General features: G+C 35.2%; 1 protein-coding gene across 5 annotated transcripts in view; it reads right to left on the reverse strand.

The window, feature by feature from the left end:
* Positions 1-27,551, reverse strand: part of tmod (tropomodulin) — a 192,687-nt gene that overhangs the window by 132,345 nt on the left and 32,791 nt on the right. Inside the window, exon 1 of one of the 5 annotated variants that reach the window (XM_017900261.1) lies at positions 7,267-7,977. The exons of the other annotated variants lie outside the window; for them this stretch is intronic. Within the exon in view, the coding sequence (XP_017755750.1) occupies positions 7,267-7,380 (114 nt within the window). The 5' untranslated portion in view covers positions 7,381-7,977. Of the gene's footprint in view, positions 1-7,266; positions 7,978-27,551 lie in introns of those variants that run through there. 5 annotated transcript variants of the gene reach the window in all.

Here is a 27,551-nt window from a genome sequence, read left to right on the forward strand (position 1 = left end):
ATTATTATTATTGGAATTATATGTTGGAATTATTCTGTGAAAATATTGTTATTTATTTATTTATTGTTAGTTATTTATGGGGAGAATAATTTGTTTACTGGAAATTTCTTTTCAATTTTTCAATTGGAAGAGCAAATATTTTTTTATTAGCGAATAAGAAAATGAATTTAAAATGTATAATTGTAGTGGTGAATTATTAATGAAAGAATTTTTAACAAAGAACCAGCAGAAGAATAATATATTGTATTTATTGAGAATTAATCTGAAGATTAATCAAATTAATCTAGACAGTAAACGTGTCTTATTTGAAAATTTCGACGAAAGAATTAGGCCATGGAAATTAGAACAAGTATCGATTAAAATTCAATATGTAGTACAAGTATGACAACAAAATTGAAGTAATATTAAAAAAGTAATATTTCTGTGAGATTTCTATTGGTTAATATTTGTATCTAATATTTATTTATCTCCATGTAATAATTATTTTCATTTGATTCTAGCCATAATAATTTATAGAATTTTATTTCTATTTAATTGTTAATAATCGAGATACGATAAATCGCAAAATTTCGTAGAAAATATTCCTCCGAATTGTTATAAATAATCTCGTTGCTTAATTATCAACGTGTCCACGTTGACAGCTGTGCCACTCTAAAAATCATATACCCACGTGGCTGACCAACAATGGCATCGTTCCACTGCTCCACATACCGATCTTTCATTACGAGTAAATTACTGTACATAACACCCAACTGCGTTAATAGTATTAAATTTACGATGTAGTTTAAGCTAATCCCGAAATTGGCAACGACGATGTAGACAAACGAAACAAGTGACACATAGGCAGCACATTGTTGAAACAATGTTTTAGATACGTCATAAATAATAATTCTTGCAAAATACCGATTAAATTCGCCATTAAACGCGGCTCATTACTTATTCATTGATTATCGCCGATATTATGCAATTATGCAACCACTGTATTATGCAAAATATGTAAAATATACGATACAAAATAGATTCTTGCGACCTTTGAATAATAAAGCAAATTTCGAACCGAATATTAGCTGCAGCCCCTAAATTATTACCGATTCCATGAAAATTTTAAGTGAAATGGTATTCCCTCTGAAATTCCAACGGAACGAAAGTCTTCATTGATATTAAAATATCCCAATTTTAATACGTCAAGTAAATATATCAGGAAAGGAGTTATTAAGCTGTTTAATAATTGAAAATCGAAGCAGTCGATTTAATTAGTCGCATAATTAACTTCGCTAGTAGGTACTTCTTTCTGCTGACACGAACTACGCAAATTGTCACGCTAAGAGAACCCTATCCCAATTATTCTAATTATATTCCTCTGTTTCGCTACTTCATACCAGACTTTGTGCACTCATCGCGCAATAAATAACAATAATTTCTTAATGCTCAAATATTTCAAGATTTACCAAGTTCCACGATCGGTGTCGTAAACAACCGAATGAATCATTTAAAAAATCAACAAACGAAATTGGATAAACTTCCAACCATGTTTATACAACGTTTTTCAAGCTCTCCTATTTTTGCGAATAATCGTGCAATTTTTCAATTTTCGCAAATTACTCAAAATTCCATACGAAATCGTTAAAAACTCAGGTGTCGAAATTAGCCACGTTTGCGAAATACTTTCCAAGCTTTCCTGTTTTAGCAAATAATAGTGCCATTTTACAATTTTTGCAAATTACTCAAAATTCCATACGAAATCGTTAAAAACTCAGGTGTCGAAATTAGCCACGTATGCGAAATACTTTCCAAGCTTTCCTATTTTTGCGAATAATCGTGCCATTTTACAATTTTCGCAAATTACACAAAATTCCATACGAAATGCTTTCCAAGCTTCCTTATCTTCTTTAAGCTTTCTTGTTTTTGCGAATAATCGTGCAATTTTACAATTTTCGCAAATTACTCAAAATTCCATACGAAATCGTTAAAAACTCAAGTGTCGAAATTAGCCACGTATGCGAAATACTTTCCAAGCTTTCCTATTTTTGCGAATAATCGCGCCATTTTACAATTTTCGCAAATTACTCAAAATTCCATACGAAATGCTTTCCAAGCTTCCTTATTTTCTTTAAGCTTTCTTGTTTTTGCGAATAATCGTGCAATTTTACAATTTTCGCAAATTACTCCAAATTCCATACGAAATCGTTAAAAACTCAGGTGTCGAAATTAGCCACGTATGCGAAATACTTTCCAAGCTTTCCTGTTTTTGCGAATAATCGTGCCATTTTACAATTTTCGCAAATTACTCAAAATTCCATACGAAATGCTTTCCAAGCTTTCTTATCTTCTTTAAGCTTTCTTGTTTTTGCGAATAATCGTGCAATTTTACAATTTTCGCAAATTACTCAAAATTCCATACGAAATCGTTAAAAACTCAAGTGTCGAAATTAGCCACGTATGCGAAATACTTTCCAAGCTTTCCTATTTTTGCGAATAATCGCGCCATTTTACAATTTTCGCAAATTACTCAAAATTCCATACGAAATGCTTTCCAAGCTTCCTTATTTTCTTTAAGCTTTCTTGTTTTTGCGAATAATCGTGCAATTTTACAATTTTCGCAAATTACTCCAAATTCCATACGAAATCGTTAAAAACTCAGGTGTCGAAATTAGCCACGTTTGCGAAATACTTTCCAAGCTTTCCTGTTTTTGCGAATAATCGTGCCATTTTACAATTTTCGCAAATTACTCAAAATTCCATCTGAAATCATTAAAAAATCAAATATCGAAGTCAACCACGTTTATAAAATATTTTCCAAGCTCCCTTATTTTTACGAATAAGAATTTCCTTCCTTCTTTCACAATTTTTGCAAGCTTCTCAAGATTTCGTACGAAACCCTTAAAAATAAATCGGTTAAGTAACTCAGAAAAATTCTTGGTCACGATCATAACACATTCTCCAATCTCTTCTCATCTCTCAAATATCCTTATTCCTCCTACAACGCTCGCAAACCTCTCGAGATACTCATATATCTCAAGCTTGCAAACGAAATCCTTCAACAACCAGCTGACAAAATTAGACAAACATTCGTGTTTCTAAAACGTTCCCAAACTCTCGTATTCTCGCAAAGACTACTACAAATATCACCGACTTTTAGCAACTTCTCAAGACTCGAAATCCCAGACGACGAATAGATCTAGCTTCATAGATCCATCGTGTGACCATCACCATCGTGTTCGGCTTCTCGATTGAAATTACACAGACTTAAGCTGAGAACACACGGAGAAGCAGCCAGCGAAACCGAGATTACTCATCGTGTTCACAATTTTCACGGGTGTTTATCACGATTTCAGTCGGAGAGGCAGGTCGGCCTTGGGTCCTGGCAACGCTCCTATAAACGCAGGAGCCTCGCGGAGAACGCCGCTTCCAAAAGCTCGCTTAAGTTACGCAAATGATCGTGCGAATTGTTCGCTGCCGGTTGTATTATTATTATAATTATAACGGCTTTGTTTTGCATTCGGATACGCGGAATATATGCGACGCTGGTGACCACGAACGAACAGACCTGCTAGAAGAGGACGCGTCTTTTTTAACGAGACGTCCTCCGATGCAAAACGACGCGTCGTTAATTAAAACTCCTCGGGGCCAGCTAAATTAGTACACACTTTTTCCATTCTCTCCTTTTCATAAACAAACGCGCGATCGATGTTAAATAAATTCGAAATAAATTCGTTCTCTTTTGGGCTTTCCTGTCGAGATTTATTCAACGTTTGGCTCAGTTTAGACCAGATTTTCTCGAAAATTTTGTGTTCCTTCCTGATGATGGTCGGTTGGACTATTTCTGGGGCTGAGTTTAAATTCAATAGTGGAATAGAGTACGGATGATTTTCTGTCTGTAAAGTGGGCTTGCAGAAGAAATAAGCACTAGGTGCGATCGTAGGATTGTATTAAAACATCAGGACTTGTGGAAAATAGGGTATTCTTGGAAGCAGTACTTTCATTTTTGGTGATATAATAAAAAAACAACTAGGAGAGAAAGGTCTACGCATAAAATTGAAAGGTAGACTCATAATACAGTTAATAGGTACAGGTACATTAGTAGGTATTAATTATATCGATAGGTACATTAATAGGTATTTTAATAAAATTAAAAGGTACGCTAAAAATTTGTTCAAAATGTTAGAAATATCGTCAAAAATTTGGGGAACTTAACTGACGTCTATTTTTACACCTACAAGGCATTTATGCGTGTATAAAAATTTTACGACGCAGTTTTCTCCTGTATATAATATGATATGATATATAATATAGTATACGGTATATTATATAGTTATAATATTATAGTTAAGTTATTAAACTATGTTTAGTTATAATATTATATAGTATATAATAGAAAAAATACTCATTATACTATAAATATATATTATAATAAACATTATATATATATTTATTTTTTAATTCTCCCTACATATCTTTCAAAGAAAGATCTATCAAACATAATTAGTGCTTATCTTTATATTCGTATCATACAATTATTATTCATCCACGATCCAACTTTTGCCCATATATGTGCACACACAAGTCCCTCGTGAAATAACAAATTTCTCCCCAATCTCAAGCAAAAATCTATCCTCGCACACCCCCCATCTTGCACCATAATAAAAATACCTTAATAAACAACAAAGAAGTCTCCATTACCTCGAAACTAAAGCTACATAAAAATATCAAGATTCTGTTAATTCCTAAAATAACCCCCAATCTCGACCTCTCGACATACCCCGAGACCAACCTTCGCAACATCTCTTCCAGACCGCCATATTTCCAGGTAAAGACGATTTCGCGCCTCGACTGCTGGTCGCCGAATCGTCGACCAGTCGTCTATCCACGATATTCGCGTTTTCCACGAAAATACGAATTTCGTGCAAACACGGAGCCGCGATATTCCCTGTCGGTGGAAAATACTCGAGGTCAAGACAGGACCGGAAGTGAACGCGTTGCTCGTGTCGTGACCAGCGGACAGAAACACGCGCTATTTTCATGCCACGTTTTAGGCAATGCGGGTGATTCGGTCTTCGAGTTTAATTTATTGGATCGTATCAAAAGGCCGCGTTATGTAACGCGACTAGGCGCTGTCCGCCCATGCGACAACCTTCCGACATTCCTGTCGGAACGAGCAGATGATGTGTCGTTGTACGAGGATCGTGCAATGTTATTTGGAATTTTCCGAGAATCGTATTAGCTGCGTCTGATCGCGGATGCTTCTAATTTTAGGCCGGACTCATGCGGCACAGCGTCGATTCGGATTTTGCAAATGCTCCCAGCTTTCGGGGATATCGTTAATCATAACACGTGCTAATTTAATTATGAATAATTTCGGTCATACGGCGAGATTAAGTAGGTTACAGATCGATTTATGCTACGTGGCATTGGGTATACGTTCGGGGTATGTTTAATCGGCTTGGAATCTCGGATGGAGGAATGGAGACGTGTCATGGAAGGCTGCGCCGAGAGTGGGGTTTTGAGGTTATGGTACTCCTCGACGATCGTTTTGGAAGGGATTGTGGTAGTCGCAGAATTGAGAGTGGAATTTTAATCGATTTTCTTTTCTTTCTGTTATAGTAATTAAATTTTACTGCAATAATGTTAATGTAGAATTAATAAAATTCTGGAATTATTGCGGAGTGGGGTTTTGAGGTTATGGTACTCCTCGACGATTATTTTGGAAGGGACTGTGGTACCATTCTTCTTTTCTTTCTGTTATAGTATAATAGATATGTCTTACTGCAATAATGTTTATGTAAAATTAATAAAATTCTGACATTATTACGCAGTGGGATTTTGAGGTTATGGTACTCCTCAAGGCTCGTTTTGGAAGAGACTGTGGTAGTTGCAGAAATGAGAGTGGAATTTTAATCGGTTTTCTTTTCTTTCTGTTATAGTAATTAAATTTTACTGCAATAATGTTAATGTAGAATTAATAAAATTCTGGAATTGTTGCGGAGTGGGGTTTTGAGGTTATGGTATTCTTTGACAATCATTTTGGAAGGGACTGTGATAATCACAGAATTGAGAATGGAATTTTAATTCTTCTTTTCCTTCTGTTACAGTAATTAGATCTTATTGCAATAATGTTTACGTAAAATTAATAAAAGAATTATTGCAGAATGGGGTTTAGAGGTTATGGTACTCTTTGACGATCATTATGGAAGGGACTGTGGTAGTCACAGAATTAAGAATGGAATTTTAACTCTTCTTTTCCTTCTGTTATAGTAATTAGGTCTTACTGCAATAATATTAATGTAGAATTAATAAAATTCTGGAATTATTGCAGAATTTATTAGGGAAAGTAATGTTTTGGGGTTATGGTACTGGGCACGAGTGATCGTTTCGAAAGAGAATGTAGTATTTCAAGATGAAATAATTAAAAATGGAATTCCAAAGAAGCGCAGAAATTTTTAATTCTTAATTTTCTTCTTATAGTAATTAATTATTGTTATAACAATACATATGTGTTTATATAAAATAATTAAAATTGTGGAATTAGTGCGGAACTTATGTAGAAAAAATAAAAGGAGAATGGAATTCCTGTGCGTAAATCGAAGGAATTCCAACTCTATTCTTACTGTAAGAATATTCTCGGAGATCGAAATTCCTGTAACCAAACTGCAAAAATTTTGAATCTGTTTTCCAACTATTACATTTAATTCTGGTCACTATACCAGTGTTCATACAGTACCGAAGAACCGAGAAATACAGAATATCTGTACCTAGACTGGAGAAATTATTTTTCATCGTACTACTTAATTTTCGCGCCGAATAATTAAAATAGAAACGAAATTTCCATAACCCGACTAGAAAACTGAAAAATCCCTAATTTTCTTGTATCGTATTAATTAATTCTCCGCTATTGTATAACATTCGCGGTATACGCGTTTATTCTGAAAACAATCATCTCCAAACTTATCAGGAGACCCAGTTTCAGCAGTTGCGAAACAGCAGAAAGGTGCACTCCGGATTGCACGTCTGCATACATAACAGCCTACACCTCCAAGTCAACCAGAAACACGCATACGACGGTAAACAGCTGGCTAACCAGCTTCCAAACTTACTCTGCGTCTTAAATAAATTCACAGCTAACCCACTCTCTAACCCAAACTATCCTGCCGGTCCAATAACAACCTCGGAGCATAAAATTTTATCGTTGCGTGAGCGGAAAATCGATTTCTCAGCCCTAATGCTCGTCATTCCCTGTTCTCCCTTCACCCTGAATCCCTCCGATCTTACCTCTCTCCTGGTCGTTGTAGTCGTGGTGCTTTTACGAGTGGTGCTTGTCCTGGTCATGGAGCTGATGGTCTCATGGGGAGAATCCCAGTCCTGGAAGACCTGCGTGGTCGCCATGACGATTCTTCTCCTATCCTCTTCACCGGTTCACAACTTAAACTTCACTCAGATTACGCTAACCAGCCGTTCGAGAAAATCCAAATCTCTTCACTCAATCACGATACGCACTCGAACGATGATCTCCCAATGACTCTCCAGTAGGTATCGATAGGTGATCGAGGAACTCGATGGACTCCGATCTTCCACAGACCCGATTTGCAATATCTATTCGAGGTACCTTGAGACTCTGGGTTATCTTCCGACCTAATTTTCTGTACCGTTACTTCTACTTGGATCCAATATCACGTTTATTTCTCATTCAGAGATACGGATGACGTTCTTTGGACTTTGCAACGGTGTTTCACGCGATGGATAGAAGAGAAATCAGCGAATCGGGAGAAGACGAAGAGCAAAGGCTTGGAGATTTGAGGAGCGAGCGATACGGAGGTTCGCGAAGGTTCCTCGATCAGCAGGATCGACGATCGATCGGTACTCGGGGCACGGATCGATGCCTACGTGGACGCCCCATCGGACGAGCCCGGTTGCTGCGAAGGCGCGACGAAGTGGTTCACGAAAGTGGCTTCTTCGTGGAGGATGAATGCGCGATTCGAGGTGGATCACGCGCGACTGAGCTTCCGAAGCACGCCTCCGCTTCAGCGCGAGAGAGTCAACCGCGCCGCGCCCCATCCTCAGTCTAATTCCAGAAATACGGAGAAACACGTATAATTAGGACGACGATGGCCACCACGACGACGTGGCCACGGTACCAGACGATAACTACGCGGCTCCCCCTGCGACGCTGCGTAGACCCAGAGGAAGGATCCGTGGAATGTGCAATGTCAAGGGATTATCGCTCTCTGGGTCTGTTTCACTGACTGGTGGAGTGAAGTAAGTATCGAGATGTTGCATGAGTTATTTGAAATCGGAGTGTAGGGATTGGTGTTTCAGTTCAGGTCTTGGAAATTTTTCTTTTTTTTTAATTTTTGCGTGGGTGAGTCGGTCAAAATTTTCTGTGGTCCTTCCCATTCAAATTTAATAAATTGAGGAAGTTCTTTGGAGATGGAAAATTTGATTTTATTTATTTTCTCTGATAAATATGTAAACCGCGTGTTCTGCAATCGAATATTTAAATGAAGTATAGAATTTTAAAATGTAATAGAATTTTTTTATATTTAGAATTGGGTGCTCGTGGGTAATTTTAATTTCGGGTGTAATTGCCATTGGGGAAACAGATCATTGTAAATCTATATTGAATTAAAAGAATAATTTTCCTTATTTAATTATTTTACAGATAATTATACTTTCAAGAAGATTAAAGCTGTTGGATATAATTAACTCGAATTCCAAATTTCAACTTAAATAAGTTAAACAGAGCACCGATAACAGTGGAGCCTAAGTCTTTAGAAAAAGGATAGAAACAAAAGAATATATCTTTTATGAAATACATTATTAATAAATACATACTAAAAGCATCTATCTAATATTAGAAAAATGTACTCTTTATCCAACTTTCTCTGTCAAAAAGATAATTCCCTATGTTCAGATACTATTTATTCAATAATCTCACAATTGAACTAATTTCGAAAGTACCACGAAAAACGATTATATTTCGAGAATATTGGATTTATAATCTGGATTGCCAACAATGTAAAACTGTACTTCCACGAAGAATAAACCCAATATAAATTACACGAATTCCAAATTTCTTCTAAAATAAGTTCAATAAATTATCCATAACAGTGGAGCCTAACTCTTCTGAAAAAGAAAAGAAAGAAAAGAGTATATCTTTTATGAAATACATTGTTGATAAAATACATAGTAAAAGCAACTATTTCATATAAGAAAAATGGTACTTCTAATCCAATTTTCTCTGTCAAACAAATATTTACCTTTGTTCAACCTCAGAACGATACTTTTCATTCAATAATCTCACAATTAAACTAATTGTGAAAGCAACACGAAAAACGATTATATTTCGGCAATATTGAATTCATAATTTCAATTATTAACGACATAAAATTGTACTCCCACGAAGAACAAACCCAAAATATGGATAAAAATGAAAACCAATATCTTGTACGTTTTTTAACAGTTAACAATTTAATATATTTAAATAATAATACTTAAATATTGACAACAATTCGCAACAAATTATTTTAAACAAAAAGACTGACTATCTAGAAAATTCTTTACTCACTCTTATTAACCCATGTTTTCTCTTTGACGATTCTCACGTAACAGTTTTATTGTACTAAATTCTTCCAAACATTTTTAACAACATCCATACTAAGTTCCACTCGCACATATTATATTTATATCATCGAAAATGACTTCCACTTATTCTATCTCATCCCCGTTCACACATATAAAACCAACACTCGCGCAAAGCCCCATATCTCAAGTCCCAAATATCCCCCGGAGTTCCCCGGACCGGCCATCATCAACGACCAAGCCCAAACAATCATTTCCATTTCCATCCACATCAAACAGAGATCCCATCACCGGCGGGAAATTAGCAAAACAACGATCAAAGACAGGAAATGAAACAAACACGCGAGATCCTGCGAAAACAAAATTCCAATCGCCCACTCCTCTTTACCATTTTAAACGCGACCAATTACTATATTCTTCCTTCACTTACAATGAACCCCGCGCGGGCAAATCAATTTCCAGGCCAGTACACGGTCCATACAGTCACCTCTGGCCCGCGATGAATTTCGATCGAAATTTATCACTGCGAGCCGCGGCGATGGTTCTCATCGCGCGCGACGCGTCGGGTTTTCAACGCCGGGTCGAGCTTAAGGGAGACAAAGGGCGTTGATTGCGAGCTTGGCCCGCGAACAAAACCCACCCTCTGCCTCGCACTTCGCCCCCGTGGAAAAACGAAACAAACAGCGCGCCGCGCATCGAACGCGCGAAGAATAATGGCGAACGCCGGCTCTCTATTTCGGCCACACGGACCCCGACCGAATAAATCAAATATCGACGTTACGCGTCCGTAAATCGGATTCCTGTGGAACTGGCTCGTTGACAGCGCCGACAGCGTGAATGAACTCGTAAGACATCGCAGTCGTTTACGAGCCCAGCGCCACCCCCGTCGCCGAATTTATGGCGATTATATGCGTCCGCTGCGAACAGGGGTCCCTCGTCGGCGAGGGCTGGCAACATTATGCCACCAGGTCGTCCAACCACGAAGATGACACCGTTTTTCTCGGTACTTCGAGACCTTGTGGCTCGTAGCTTGCGGCAGATGGCGGTGGAAATTGGGTATTTCGTCTTGTGGTCCTTCAGGGGTGTTTTAGGGGTCTGTTGAAGTCCATGAATAGGCCGTACGTGTGGTAATGGTGACATAGATTTTTAAATATAATTTTAATATAAATATGGAATGAGTGGAACAAGTATGCGTGGGATGGAAATATGTAATAAATTCAGGTTATTATGATAAATCAGTATGCGTGTAATGATTGAGGTGCTGCGTGAATTGTGTATGTTAATGTAATGTATGTAGGATCCGGGGTTGTGGGGCAGAAGTACTGTTGCTTTACTGCTTCTTAAAATACAATAAGCTTATGCTTATATTATCGGCCACGAAACTAGAGACTCGCTAGGGGTACGCTCGATTTTTACTTGTTAAACGCTATCTTGAAGACCGTGAAGGACTGTCTCGTCCGTGCCCTTGCACCCTTATTTAAACCGTTCGTCCTCCTCATTCATACCCTGACTTTCTTCTCCAGTCATGCTCCTTCTGCACGCATCCTTAAACTTTCACTCGACTCTACCATAAATAATCCTTGCAGTCGATCCTTGCGCACATGGTCACTTTCATTCTATGTCCAGACACACTCGACATTTCCCAGAGCCACACTTATTTCATTCCCACATGTATGAAAGAAGGAAGAAAAAAGAGAGTGACTTGGAATATGTCAGTTGCAGATGAGTATTAATATTTGCACTCGAGAGGTGACTCTCAGTCACCATTTAATCAGATTCTAAAGATCGAAGTTAATTAATATATCAAATTTAAAATTACCTAACGATTTGTAGGAATATCGAAGAAAAATAATTCTGTCTTAATTTGCATATGACTTCTCATTCACCATTTTAACCCTTGTGTGCCTCTCAGGCACCACCGATGCTGCCTGAATTATAATTAATATAAATATTGTAATCAAAATTATATTACTTCTGAGATGAATACAGATTGTTTTGAATAACTGTGATATTATTATTTACACGTTATTGTAGCATTTAAAATCTGACACATGAAAACTTACAAGTCGAAGTATGATGAGAATAAATTGGAGTTGCTGGATTGGAGTTGGTGGATGTTCATAATTAAAAGTCAGAACGTTAAGGGGTAAAAATATCGTCGACTCTATGGCAGAGAGTCTTCGAATTACTATTTTTCTGTTACGAAAAAGTCGTCGAGTGCAAGGGATTAATAGAGAGGACGTGTGAGCAGGTGATAGTGATAAAATAATTATATTTCAACCCAATATTTGTGTTTGATAATCTTCGTAATTAAATAAATAATTATTCTTATTGTTATTAAATTTCACCCATCGCTAACAGTATGGTGGCAGAAAAATTATTGACGGAATAGTTTTAAACTTTTAAAATATAAACCAAATATCTTTATTTTATTTTGGTCGTGAAGAAAATGTGCGTTTAACGCTAGATTTACGGAACCCGTCAATTTAACGGAAGGGTTGCTCTAATTATACGATGATAACATATTTAGTTAACCTATATTAAGACTGTTAATATAATATATAATATTAGTTTTTAAATTAAACTAATCGTTAAAAAAAAGCACGTGGTTTCCTTTACCTGTCAATTTGACAGGTGTCCTTAGAAATAGGTATAGAAATAGCCTCCGTAAACCTAGCGTTAAATTTGAAATTAAATAACAAAATAAAATTAAAATTGTGTATTTCAATTTCCGATACACAGTTCGAAGCTTATTTATTTCGAAGTATATTCATTTTTAAATATTTAATTAAGAATTCAGCATTCAAGGTTATCGTTTTGATTACTTTTTACTGATACACGTATACAAATTAATTTTTCCGTGTCCACGTTTATATAATTATTCTAGATTTTTTCTCTTTTCTTTATTTGTCGATCATGTAATTGGCCGTAGTAGGTTTAATATTAAAACGGGTAAGAAGATTAATAATATTTTACTTTTTCTTTTACAATTTTCCCATTTTATCGAGACTCCTTTTCGCTCCATGAACTTTCTATAAACTTTCGAATTTGCTTGAAGACTATTTGGAGAAATTATTGTCGATATACTGTAACGAAATACAGGTTGGTAATCTATCTTAAATGTGTCCTAAATTATATATAGATTTATTTATTATTTCGATTTAAAACAAAACTCGTTTAACTCGATAATAAATCTCGGCCACTTGACACACAGTAATTATACGTCAACGAAGAGGATGTAAAAATAAAGGTACAAGTATTATCGATTTGTATATGAACATCTTAAATAAACAGGTACAACAGTCGTCCACGAACCATGAAATATTACGATTCTCGTACGAAAGTGTTATCATTTAACCTCTTTTATTTTCGATCTTAAAAAAAAAAAAATAAAAAATAGAAAAGAAAGGAACAGAGTATTAAAAATCCTGCTAGAATGTCTGTCGATCATTGTCACGCGAAGAGAGAAGGAAATATAAAATTGATAGGAATAGTCACCATTATGCTTTATAATTTCGCAATTGTACAATTCTTACGAAAATCGTGAAAATTATATTCTCCGACTAAATATTAACAACATTCTAATTAAAACATGTTTCATAATGATTAGCGATATCCACGGTAAAATAATGAATTATTCACAGGTAATTTCGTCCATGTAATACTCGCACATTCATGAAACAACTTTGTTCTAATTGAATTTTTTAGTGGCCACCATAATTATCTGAATAAATTATTACTACTTTCTTGGCAGAATTTTCATCGTGTCGGTTAACGTTGATAATCAGGTTCGCTTAAGCTCGTGTTCCCTTATTTTTATTACGTCACACCGAATGTAAGATTCGCCGAAAGTTATTAATTACATTGGAACTGTTTGAATGCGAATTTAATTGCAGACGGTAACACGATTGTTACTCCCACGTGAATTTCGTGTTTGACTTCTGACACGAGCACTTAGAGCTTCCATTGGCCACTTAAAAACTCCATCCCTGTTAACTTCCAACATTAACATCGAGTACAGTCGGCATAATTGGTTTAATTGCGATAGTAGTTATTAATTACAATTCGCTAGGTCGCCAACCTACAAATTTAATTCTTAACCCTTTCAACCGTGTGTTACACTATCGGCCAAAAGTACGAGACAGGGAGCCACACCTCAGGTGTGAAACGTCGCTTTACGCAGATTTCGATGACACGATTTTTAATTGCACTAAGAAACGAAGCAATTTTATTGGAAAAATCGAAAAATCGATGTACCTGTTACTAAATTATTGTAAAAAAATAAATTATCCATGAAAGAATTATGATACATAGTTGACAATTTTAAACGTGAAATATTGCATAATTCCATTGACATATTCTGCTCCAAAAGGAATTTATTTAAAAGATAGGAACTATTTATTAAACCTTTGCTCTCGAGGGGCGCCCTTCAGTCGCCATTTGATCAAATTTCGAAGCTCGATATTAATTAATATATGAAATTTAAAATAATGTAACAGTGTGCGAGGTACCGAAGTTAAATAATTCTACGTGTCAATTATTATACGATTTCTTATTTACTGCACAAAAAATATCATCAGCTTTATAGCAGAAAATTTTTCAACTCGTACCCTTCTTTAGCCAAAAAGAAAGTCGAGCGCAGAGGGTTAAAAATCCATAATTATTCTACCATTCGAATTTTCACTGGGAAATAAATTTCCTTGGAAATAAAAGAATTTCAAAGTCAAATTAAAAAACGTATAATTGCAAGATTTCACATCGAAACAAGTATATAAAGAAATTAGGGGGTTCGTATAAGAAACGAATCTCTATTTTTATTTTCTTATCAAAAGAAATTTACAATATGAATCTTTTAATTAATTTTTATATTTTATCTACGTTTCGATTGTCTACAAATTTTTCATTTTATTGTCCCTTTTATTTTTGTTAAATTTTGAGTTTCTAGGTAAAATTTCTCGTTCGTTAAGAGAACATACCAGATGTTATCGAGTATTTAACAAAGTGGCGATTAAGAAGGTATTAATGCATCGATGTCATCGCGATAGGAGATCACATCACGAGCCAAGCTCATTTAACAATCCGCACAAGCGTCCCTCTTCCTTGGAATTCAATTTGGCACTATCTTAGGAGATAATTTATCCCTTGCTCTTACGTCTTTGAATTGAGAGAATTATTCCTACTACTAAGCCTAGGGTAAACTGTCTTGGTAACAAGTTTTCTCGAGCTTCAATTTCTAGGGTTGTACCAATCGAAGTGATAATAGCATAATTAATATCATGACCATCGATATTTTTGAGGCACTCAAAATGGAGATAAAGACCAATATTTAGCCCCAAAAACATATACATAAATAAAAATTAATTAATAACCCACTGAATATTAAAATTCCACTATAGTTTCAAACGGAATTCCAAAAAGGAAATTTAAAAAATGGTAAATGGTGAAATAGTACAATGTTCCAATTTTCTTTGATCAATTTTAATATTTTTATAATTTCGATTATCTGAGTACTGAATTTTAAAATACCTCTTTTCTAAAGAACAAAATTGGAAAAATCAAATAAAATAAAATAAAATAAAATATAATAAAAGATAGGAAAACATTTATTGGTGATCCATCGTATATTGAAATTCTTCACTTGTAGGAGAATTCATAGGAAAATTCAAGAAATGGCTACTGAGAGCAATAGAGGAATTTTGAAAAATTAAATTTCAAGAATAAGCAGCACAGCGAGTAGATAATGAAAAATGGCGCGGTATCGGCTTATGAAATTTTCTTTCGATTTACGATATCCTATTTCCTTCGCAATGCCAACAACCTGTGTCAATTTCCTCCGCCCCTTTTTGTCTGGACTTCCGCGGAAAATTCTGTTTCATCTTTCATCTACTTTCTGACTCGATGCCCCCGACCTCTCACGCTTCGTTGAATCCCGTCTCCGTACGTTTCCATTTTCTTACCTTTTTCCAAGCTTTCTTCCCGCGTTAGTCGAGTTATCCTTTCTTCGGGTTTAATGGCTGCGACTTTTATTTTCGCCTCCTCAGCAGCTTATATTCTCTTCCTTTTCTTTTTATTAAATGAACAGCGAGAGACGCCTTTGTCCGTTCGTCTGCTCTGCGGTTTTGTAAAATCGTTTCCTAGACTTTCATGACTGTTATGGCACCTCGCGTCGTATAATTACGTGAAAAATCGGTCAAAGGTTCCCGATTTTTCGTGTTATCTATTTAACGAGCGAGAGAGATGACCGATAAACGATCAAAATTTAAGGAAGGTTGGTATCCCGAAAAATTCGAGTTTACATGGTTTTCCATCAAGGAAATCTTAACATTTCCATGGGTTTTCATAAAGGAAATCTTAACATTTACATGGTTTTCCATAAAGGAAATCTTAACATTTCCACGGTTTTTCATAAAGTAAACCTTAACATTTCCATGGTTTTCCATAAAGTAAATCTTAACATTTCCATAGTTTTCCATCAAGTAAATCTTAACATTTCCATGGTTTTCCGTACAATAAATTTTACCATATCCACGGTTTTTCATAAAATAAATTTTACCATTTCCACGGTTTTCCGTACAATAAATTTTACCATATCCACGGTTTTTCATAAAATAAATTTTACCATTTCCACGGTTCTCCATAAATTAAATTTTAAAATGCAAATTTCTACATTTCACGTGAAACGGAAACCAGCAAGAGGTTAATAAGTAACGCGAATATAGAGTGAAACAAATTTCAGAGTAAATACAAACAAAATCGTGGAAAGATGCGATTTTTATTTTCCGATTAACGGAAAATGGAAAGACTTAGACAGTTAAAATTAACCTTCGACAGTTATTTCGAATTCCGGGATCGTCGCGAATATATCTTTGATCTCTCAACGCGCAATTCTTTCTCTTTTTTTTTAAGAATCCCTGTTAAAAATAGTGATCACTGATATACTGGAAGCACAAATCACGAGAAGATATCAGAATATCTTAATCCACATAAAATAGTGTGGCCTATGACGTTCACAGAGTTGCACGACTCTGCGAATAATACATGTCCACGTGTAGCATTCGAGAATTAAAAAAGCTAGGGTGGGTATTCGATCCTGGGACGAAAATTCTTCACCAGTTGGGAAATTAATTTATCTTTATCGAGAATCCAATGTCATACACGTGTCGCCAATTTTTATATTTTCATTGCGGAGAACTAACCTGTATGTCCTATAGTCCTAACCTATATTCCATATTCCTAACCTATATTCCACATTCCTAACTTATATTCCATATTTCTATATTCCTATATTCCATATTCCTATATTCCATATTCCTATATTCCTATATTCCGTATTCCTAACCTATATTCCATATTCCTATATTCCTAACCTATATTCCATATTTCTATATTCCTATATTCCTATATTCCTATATTCCTAACCTATATTCCATATTCCATATTTCATATTCCTAACCTATATTCTATATTCCTATATTCCTAACCTATATTCCATATTCCATATTCCATATTCCATATTCCTAACCTATATTCCATATTCCTATATTCCTATATTCCATATTCCTAACCTATATTCCATATTCCTATATTCCTATATTCCTAACCTATATTCCATATTCCATATTCCATATTCCTAACCTATATTCTATATTCCTATATTCCTAACCTATATTCCATATTCCATATTCCATATTCCTAACCTATATTCCATATTCCTATATTCCTATATTACTTTATTCCTATATTGCGCGAATGTGCATGCATTCTGAATGCTTGCATAAACTCGTGGGATAAGTCACGAATTACAATTCGAATTTTTCTTCGCGAAGGTCCGTTAGATATTCGCCCAAAAATTACGAGCGACTTGCAACACGCGTGACTGATGCCGTGCAATAAAGGATTGCGAAAGACGACATTCTTCGTTCGTGCCCTGTTTTAAAAGGTCTGGCGTTGTCACGACGCCACCACGATATTCCGGAAACGATGGTCTCCAAGAAAACCAGTCGAATTACGAGACGGAGCCAACCAGATGCAAATCCCCTTCGTAAATCGTGCGAAGTTTCTTTGGCAAGTGCGAGGGAATATAGCCGTACGGACCTCTATATTTGATCTAACAATTCGAAACGAGTAAGCACAGCTGGGAGGACAGACGAGAGACGGAGGAAGAGGATTCGCGAACGACGAAGCAGCTCCACCGGCGCATTAGTTAATGTTTTTGTCGAGCAAATCGCTATTTATAACGGATTCATGCGCGTTCGCGAAGATTTTAGGCTGAGATATTGTGCCCTGTTTCGTTTATTTCCGCTGGTTCGTATGCTCAGATGCGGGATCTCCGCGTTTCCCTCTCTGTTAGGGAATTTATCTGTAGGGTCTGGATGGATAAATCGCGAGAGTTGCAAATCTTGCCTTAAGACTCTGTTCCTTGCGAAGATTGCAGGTACTGTTAACTTGGATTCGTAACTCGGAGATCAGATTCGAGATTTTCTCACGTTTTTCTAGTAATAAATGCTATTATTTATTACTAGAAAAACGTTATACTACGACAATTGTAGAAAATTAATTTTCATCGTACGAAATTATTTTTCATTTTAATAAATAACAATAAAGAAATCTTTATTCAATTTATTCGATATTTTTTGAATATTTCTGTTTATTTTGCGGTTACTTAAAAACAATTAATCGCATAGAAAATTAAATAAAATACTTAGATAAATAAAAATACATTTTTCAAGTTATAAATAAGTAACAAGTGAATCAAATTATTAAAAATTAATTTGTGTTTGTAATAATATGAAATTAGTTTTTATTCGAAATCAGTTTTAATAATATTAATAAGGCTAGAATTACGTGTACCTAAATGTGTATTTAAACGTGGTGTACATAATTGACGATTAATTAGAGTGAATCAATATTAATTTCATTAATTTCCGTTGTTGATTAACATTAATTTCATTAATTTGACTGAAAGCAGTTGAATATTTTAAAATGTCTGAAACAAGTCATTGGTTGTCTCAGTGTTAAATTATTATCAATTTAGATACTGAATAAAATATAATTACCAAGTCCACATGAGTAGCCAATTGAATAAAATAAAAATAAAATTGTAAAATTATAAAAGAAATATAGAAGAAACCTGAGAAACGAAACAAGTAGAACATCTTCCACTTAAATCTTTCACTTTTTCGTACAAATTTCTTCATGAGCCCTATATTACTCAACGGGCCCCATAACGATGCTCTCCATGGATACACGTCCATCGCCAGCCTAACTCAAACACGAGAGAAATAAACGAAGAATCTAGCGAAGCACGAGAGGAATACTAATTCGAGAAAGTCAAGGAACAGGAAGTTCTGACCCTGATCCGAAGTTAATATATCTAAGATCCAAACATCCGACAGACAGACCCCATGAGCATGAGCTTTTGCGTGGATTTACGAGGCCAATGGACGTTCGACGTTAAACGACGGCATCGGCCAGTAACCAGCCGCAAAATGGATTATTTATAAACATAATGTCAGTTCGTCGAGGCTCAACCAGATGGCAACACCAGTCGAAAGCTTTCGCGGGAACTTGAAAGCCCGAGACCTTTCCGGCGGAGCCGCCAGATGGAGACGAGCTTACATCGCGGCTATAAAGACGCGAGATTCAGCGTCGATATTTGTGTCGCACCAAACCAAATATCGACCTTAACAAACATTTAAAAAATTTCAATCCTCATCCCATTTTTACGAAGAACAGTGAATTTAAAAATCGGAATAATAACAGAAATTATATCATATTTAATTATTGACATTTATTGTATAACGAGATAACGATTAATAGCAATTAAATAGTAATATGTATTTATTTATTTTCTTTAAAAAGACAGTAAAAATATTTGAATATAATAAGAGTGTAAATATTGGTTGGATTTGTGAAATGTGTTTAAATTGTTGAATTTGTTGTTGTGATAAGTTGTAGAGGATGTAAGTTTGATGTATTAATGAAAAAGTTCGAAAAATGCGGGATGTTATAACGGAAAAATCGTTTTTCGAAACATCGGCAATGATCGGGCGTTCCCGCGCGACGCGACGCGGCACCCGAAGCCAGCTGCCGCTGGCTATATAAGGAAGGGCGAGTGGTAGCACGAGGTCATTCGCCGCTCTGACTTCGTATGGGACGCATCGCGAATTTAAGTAAGGTGGTTCTCAGGTGTGAATAGAGTGAATCAGAGTTATCATTTAGCATCTTCAACCAGTTATCAACCCTCGTTCACTGTATTTACACTCTACCACTCTGTGTCACCTAAAATCAAATTCTTAATGATTATTATAGTAATACTAATAAATTAATGAATACAGAATATTTCTTTAATAATTCAATTATATTCTTACTCCATAAAATTTCAGGGTATTAACGAATAGAAAATTCGTTTAATGGTCGAATAAAATTATAATAATAATTAGTGATATTATTATAATTCAATTACAGATAGTCTATAGTTTTATGATGATTAAAATAGTCGTTTATAATAATATTTGCAATCTGTATTGAAATTATTTTATAGTTAATATTATTTGCAAATTTCTTTATATTATTTAACTTCTAAATATTACTAATTTCAATAGATTAATTTAAAATTAATTCTTCCAATTATTTGTGTTGGCGAAGAGAGTTTCCAACAATTGGAAACTGGGAAAATTGAATCAAGGAGGCAAATGAGTACCAGCTGTATCCAGGTTCCATTATTCAATAGAGTATCAGGCAAATGGTAAGTCGCATGTTTCGGTTTACTTGGTGGTGGTATAAATATTTAAGTAGGATCATTTCGAAATCGATCTGAACCTTAATCAATATAAGTTTCATCATTTTTCACCATCATTCCTTCCCTCTTCTTTTTCCCTTCATATATACAAACCATCTAAACAATTTAATGACTACTTCATTTATATATTATACAGAAGCCAACATAATAACGTAATTAAATTAGGAGTCTCCTGATATTCCTTTTCCAAAAATAAATATTGCAAAATAAGATTACAACAAAGACACGACACTGTCCTTAAGGAAATTTAAATTTTTTAAATTTCCGTCCAATCTTTTACTGATATAATAAATTTAAATAAATTGCTCGAGTTGAAACTTACTGTCCATATCTTTCATCCTTCGTAACCGGAAATGCTAATGCTCACAGAATATTATTTAATTTAATTAAACAGTATTATTCTTTATTATTTATTTCCTTATTATTAAAGAGTCTAATTTATTTTGATTTTCGTATATTGATCGTCTGCGAATTAAATATGTTCAAAAGTTCCAAAACTAAGATTGTTTTAATATTTGGCGAGTTTCTACATAGATTAACGTTAAACTTCTTTCTTAAAACGAGCATGGAAGACTAGGGGAAGATCATAGTGTTGCCAGCGACACTGACATTATTAAATTGCACGCTGCAGCTAAATAAGTAAGTCACGAGGATGCAGCTTTTCAGAGATAAACGAGCAACGTGGAAACTTGGTTGCACGACACATTGTAACTACAACCACAAACTTAAATTATGACAGTTCCATCTGCGTTTCATATTCGCGCAACGCCCTGTTGAAACTTAAATTTGCATTTCTTATTTTGCATTTAATCAAACAAATATCAGAATTAAAATCATTTTCGTTTCAATTTAATTCTGACATATTCAAAATGAAGTAAAAGCGAAATAAAGTCAATGCGAACGATCTTTTATGAAATTTCTAAAATACAAACTATTCGAAATTGGAAATAAATTATAAGATATCAGGTTTCGAATAAATCCTGCTTGAAGCCAAGTTAGATCAATCTTAAACCGAGGCTTCACCTAAATCACGACAAGACCTAGATCAAACCACGGTATCTAACCCCCTCCGTTCATTTAAATCACAGTTGAATAAAATCTCGAAGCCCTTGGACCAATCTTCCCTCGAATCCAAACTAAAATTCCGAAAATCACCATCTTCTGCTTCATCCAACTCGAACAAGGACTCCGAGAGCTACGCCTATTTTTGCACCAGAGCAAAAACTCCAATTAACGCATTCCGCGTGTCAATTCGATGACAATGAACACGAACAGCGTTTATTCATCAGAAAGCAGACAACTGTTTGAACTGCGATACATCAGATCTGCCAAACGACGAAGATTTGGCAGACAAATGGAACGTTGAAATATGAAAATTTTCGTCGCGCGAGGATGAAAAATCTTCGAACGTAATCGCAGAGAATGTCACCTCTGCGAGGCGATCTTCGTTGGACAGATCTGGTTGAATATTAATTTCGTTAGCGAAAGAATGGCGATCGTTTGCAGAAGGATATCGCGAAATATCTCGGCGAATGTATCGTCGACGGCGTAAACGCAACCGCAATTAGTTAAACAAAGAAAACGCATGCACGTCCCCGGTTGCAATTTCGTCGGCGTCCATTCCGTGAGTAATTAATTCCACTCTCTAATTAGCTTCGCATTCTCCGGATTATTCTGGGTTCCCGGGTTCAAAACGGTCGAGGAACTTCTCGTTGTACAATTGCTGGTTTGAAACGTTTCTGATATTCCTGCGACCGCAACCGATCTTTCCGTGTTTTATCCTGTCAACTGTTGCAACCGGTCATTTCGTATACGCGTGGCGGCCATTTTGTGCGCTGATCACCATTTATTCTCTTCTGCGAACCTTTTTTTATTGTATTTCTATCGAATAAAGAATTAATAGGAACCATAATTTTGTAGACATAGTCAAATCTTCGAAACTAAATTTTTTAAAGATATTTTTGGTAATTTTCTCTGCTTATAGAATTTACTGGAAATTGACGAATTTTAGAAAATTGTTATTTTTAATTTTCAGTAAATTTTTGGTAGCCTATGATCGCAGGAAATTTTGACTGATACGTAACATAGTTATTAAGTTAATGGTGCTTAAAATAAAATTCTTTGACTACTTTTAATAACGCTCTGAACTCCATTTTTAATAAATATTTTGCTCCCACTTTCAGGGCAGACAAAAATTGTTTGCGTTTGGCATGCACTTCGTGGAATTCGCTGCTTTTCATAGTACAATTTTAGAATTATATATTACAGAGATAAATATGAATGGATTACGAAATATTATAATTTATTTAAAGAAATGGAAGAGAAAATTCAAATGTCTCGAGCACATTCGTGAAAATATCGGACCAGCTTCCCCGATGCTCAATATGCATAAGATTCTTCGTTTCTATTTCCAAGAGAAAAATGTGCGAAGAAGAATTCGACTGATCGAGGGGAAAACATTGGGTTACAAATATATATGAACCGTTCTCGAACGAAAATGTTTATAAATATGAATATTCCTCGAAATGCACGACGTCGATATTATTTTTTCCGATACGTGTCTTTCGTACCTTGGAGCGAAGTCTTTTGACCACAAACGAAATATAGTACACGTTATATTTCAAATTTTACACGAATTGATACCAAATGTTGCTACGATAATCTCAGAAAATTAATTTTCATCGCACGAAATTATTTTTCTTTTTAATAAATAATGATAAACAAATCTTTATTTAATCTATTCGATATTTTTTGAATATTTCTATTTATTTTGCGATTGCTTAAAAATAATTAAGCGTACAGATGTACAGTTGCAAAAATTAAATAAAAATACATTTTTTGGAATAGGAAGACCTGCTAACAGAAGAGACTAAGTCGTACTAAATAGGATCCAGATCGGACATTCTAGAATTTTGAAAAAAACACCCCTCACCCTACTGCAACAAGTGCTAACATCCCTTAACCATCGAACATATTTTATTTTTCTGTAAGGAATACGAGGCTTCAGGAACCCAAGCAAAGGTTCCTAATTCATTAAAAGAAATCTTCAGCAACACAGAAAACGCCAAAAATACCCTCAGATTCATTGAATGCAACAAATAATTGTATGAATACATCTAGCACCAACTAGAATTAATAAATAAGTTAATTAATAAATAAGTAATAAGTAAATTTTGAATTAATATTATTATTAACCCTTTGCACTCGATGATTTTTTGGCTATAGAAGAGTAGAAAATCAAAGATTCTCTACTAAAAAACTGACGATATTTTTTGAGCAGTAAATAAAGAATTGTATAATAATGGAATTGTGGAATTATTTGATTTCGATACCTCCCACACTATGTTACGTTACATTAAATTTAACATATTAATTAATATCGATCTTGCAAATTTTATGAAATCGTGACTGAAGCTCACCTCTCGAGTGCAAAGGGTTAAAATTCAATGCAGAGAGAAAAGAATCATTTGTCTAATAATAAAACGATATTAATTATTTCAAACACTGTTTGACATTATCCCGATTAAAATTAATATAGTATAAATAAAACGTTACTGGTATTATTCTTCATTTTCTCCACGTGTTAACGTTTTTAATGGTAAATCGCTCGATACTAGTGGCTGAAGATTCAGCGCGAGTTATTTTTTCGAAAAGTGTCATAAATCGTGACAGAGGAGAGGTGACGAGAGCCGGCGTTCAATAATATATAATTCGAAGCGAAATGCTGTTACATTACATTAAATTTGATATATCAATTAGCATCGATCTTCCAAATTTTATGAAATGGTGACTGAAGCTCACCTCTCGAGTGCAAAGGGTTAAGTTATTAACACTAGAACTACCAACCCAGTGAAAATGACTGGTTCCAGAATTTTCCTTTTTTGCAATCACCGAGCACATACACCTGCTTTAAGAATAAAATTTGTATCAACTCGTATTAAGAATGAACTTTAATCGATATATTCACTCGTATTCATCGTACCGCTGAAATTACTATAATCTGTGCACGTTATAGTTAGGTACCCATTAAAGATCGGTAGTTCTAGTGTTAATGACTTGAACAATTCCGGGATGGTAAGGAGAAGGTCGGAAATATTGAATGAAATGTTTCACGGGTTCGTTCCCATCTTCACAGGTCGCTGGTAAATCGACGAAACTTTCCATCGACGCAGCTGTTTCGAGTAGGATGATATTTTTAAACGCCGCTCCAAAATTCGCGCCAATGTTGATAGCCCTTACGTCACAGGCATCACGGTCAGTACGATTGTTTTTCTCCGTGTTATGTCAAAGAAAAGAAAAAGAATCGAGTATTTCGAGGCAGAGACCTTCCTTCATCGACCTTCCATTCCCTGTGGTCATCGACTCTTGTTAAACTATGGTAATAAATTATCGTGCTCCGAGAACCACGTTTCGCATTGCGGGACACGAAAAACCTCGAAAATCCCATACGAAAATTTCGAATAATTTATAATAAAATACGTTTCGCGATGAATGATATTTTTCAACGAGTATGTATACTCTTTTCTTAGATTTTTATTTCGAAAAACTGCGGAGGACGTGGAAAAAAATGCACTTTAAATGCGAGAAATTAAATGACGAATTAGTTCTTCAGTTTGCTGGTGAGGTGAAAAATGTAAAGTTTATAACACTGTGTAAACTCATCACACCCTCGACTCGAACTTTCTCACCCCATAATGCTGGCACTTTTTCTCGTGTGTTCTCTGAAACTTTTAAATGAATCCGACGTTCAACAAAATCTTCCTTTGTCACAAAAATTCTCCAGCCCCACACAGAAACTTTCTACCATTCGTTATATTCAAACGTTACCCCCCTTGATGCTAATATTATGCCATTATTTGCAGGAGAAATTCGTTCCGGCAAATGGTAATTGTTCATTAAAGCTGGACGATCTATCTGCGATTTTAGTAATGTAATAAAATGCACTGCATCAGTGGGAATTTCTCGAGAGCGCTGTAATTCCTTCGCTATAATCTATGGTATGTATTTACAAAGAATAAGTAAAATCATTGATTCTGTTTCCATGAAAAACTATAAATAAACTATTTATTTATTAATATCACGAAGAAGATTACTTTGCACGTTTCAAGAGCCTCGCGGAACTTTATGATTTATGCATGCCACGTTTATTCACAAAAGTATAAATAAAATTCTTATTTCGATCTGTGAAATAGAAAATATTAAAATGAATTCAATTAGCAACCTAAACGATTACTTTGAACTTTTCAGAAACTCCATGATTGGACACTTATTGCGAAAAGATAAATAAAAATTGCAACATCCATCTGCAAATTAGAAAATATAAAATTACTCTATCAAGAACCCAAAATATACGTATCATCGTTTACAGAAATTCCAGAAATTGCAAAAGTGATTATTCTCCACGACCTAAAACCCCATAAGACCTCAACAACCGATACTTATTCACGAAAAGATATATGAAAATTGCAACATCCATTTACAAGCTAGAAAATATCAAAATTACTCTACCAATAATTCAAAATATACGTGTCATCGTTTACAAAAGTCCCAAAGCCGATCACCCTCTACGTTTTAAAACCCCATATGATCCCAAAAACCTCAACACCCGACACTTATTCACAAAAACATAAATAAAAATCACAATTTCCATCTGCAAAATAGAAAATATTAAAATTACTCTACCAACAATTCAAAATATACATGTCACCGTTTACAATTGTCTCAAAATCGATCACTTTCTATATTTCACAGTCCCATAAGAACCCAGCAACCTCAACACCCGACACTTATTCACAAAAACTTAAATAAAAATTACAATTTCAATCAGCAAAATGGAAAATATCAAAATTACTCTACCATTAATTCAAAATATACGTGTCACCGTTTACAAAACTTCCAAAAGTGATCACTCTCTACGTTCTAAAACCCCATAAGAACCCAACAACCTCAACACCCGACACTTATTCAGAAAATCAAAAGAAAAGTTGCAACATCCATCTGCAAAGTGGAAAATATCAAAATTAATCTACCATTAATTCAAAATATACGGATCACCGTTTACAAAAGTCCCAAAATCGATCACTCTCTATATCCCACAGTCCCATAAGAACCCAACAACCTCAACACCCGACACTTATTCAGAAAATCTAAGGAAAAATTGCAACATCCATCCGCAAAGTGGAAAATATCAAAATTAATCTACCATTAATTCAAAATATACGGATCACCGTTTACAAAAGTCCCAAAATCGATCACTCTCTATATCCCACAGTCCCATAAGAACCCAACAACCTTAACACCCGACACTTATTCAGAAAATCAAAAGAAAAGTTGCAACATCCATCTGCAAAGTGGAAAATATCAAAATTACTCTACCATTAATTCAAAATATACGGATCACCGTTTACAAAAGTCCCAAAATTGATCACTCTCTATATTCCACAGTCCCATAAGAACCCAACAACCTCAACACCCGACACTTATTCAGAAAATCTAAAGAAAAGTTGCAACATCCATCTGCAAAGTGGAAAATATCAAAATTACTCTACCATTAATTCGAAATATACGGATCACCGTTTACAAAAGTCCCAAAATCGATCACTCTTTATATCCCACAGTCCCATAAGAACCCAACAACCTCAACACCCGACACTTATTCAGAAAATCTAAAGAAAAATTGCAACATCCATCCGCAAAGTAGGAGATATTGAAATCACTTCACCGTTCGGATTCACCAATGACGCAATGAACCAAACTCGGTTAAAACAACCCAGGAGAACTCCACGACTTTATACACTCGGCGGCTGTTCGCAAAAAGACGAATAAATGAATAATGATATCGGAAAGTCTACGCCGGGTGGGCACGTGCGCGTTATTACATAACGCAACAACGAGCTTTTTATCGGGAACGCGTTATTTCTGTCGCGAGGCTATTTCGCGAGGAACACTTTCGACGGAATCGAGGAAAGTGTACGCTCTCCGTCTCGTGGCGCGGCCTTTGATTAAAAATACGGGCATTCAGGCGAAAGGTATCTTTTATTTTTATTCACCGGTAGACCAGCACGCGGCGGGAGGCCACCTTACGGAGCACTGACACCGATGTTTACGACACGTGCAACGCTTCTACGTTTCCCGTGGTTTTGGTCCATGATTTTCGCCAACCAACCACGAGTTATCG

The sequence above is a fragment of the Eufriesea mexicana genome, unplaced genomic scaffold (assembly GCF_001483705.2).
Source record: "Eufriesea mexicana isolate 0111107269 unplaced genomic scaffold, ASM148370v2 scaffold1146, whole genome shotgun sequence".
Lineage (NCBI taxonomy): Eukaryota > Metazoa > Arthropoda > Insecta > Hymenoptera > Apidae > Eufriesea > Eufriesea mexicana.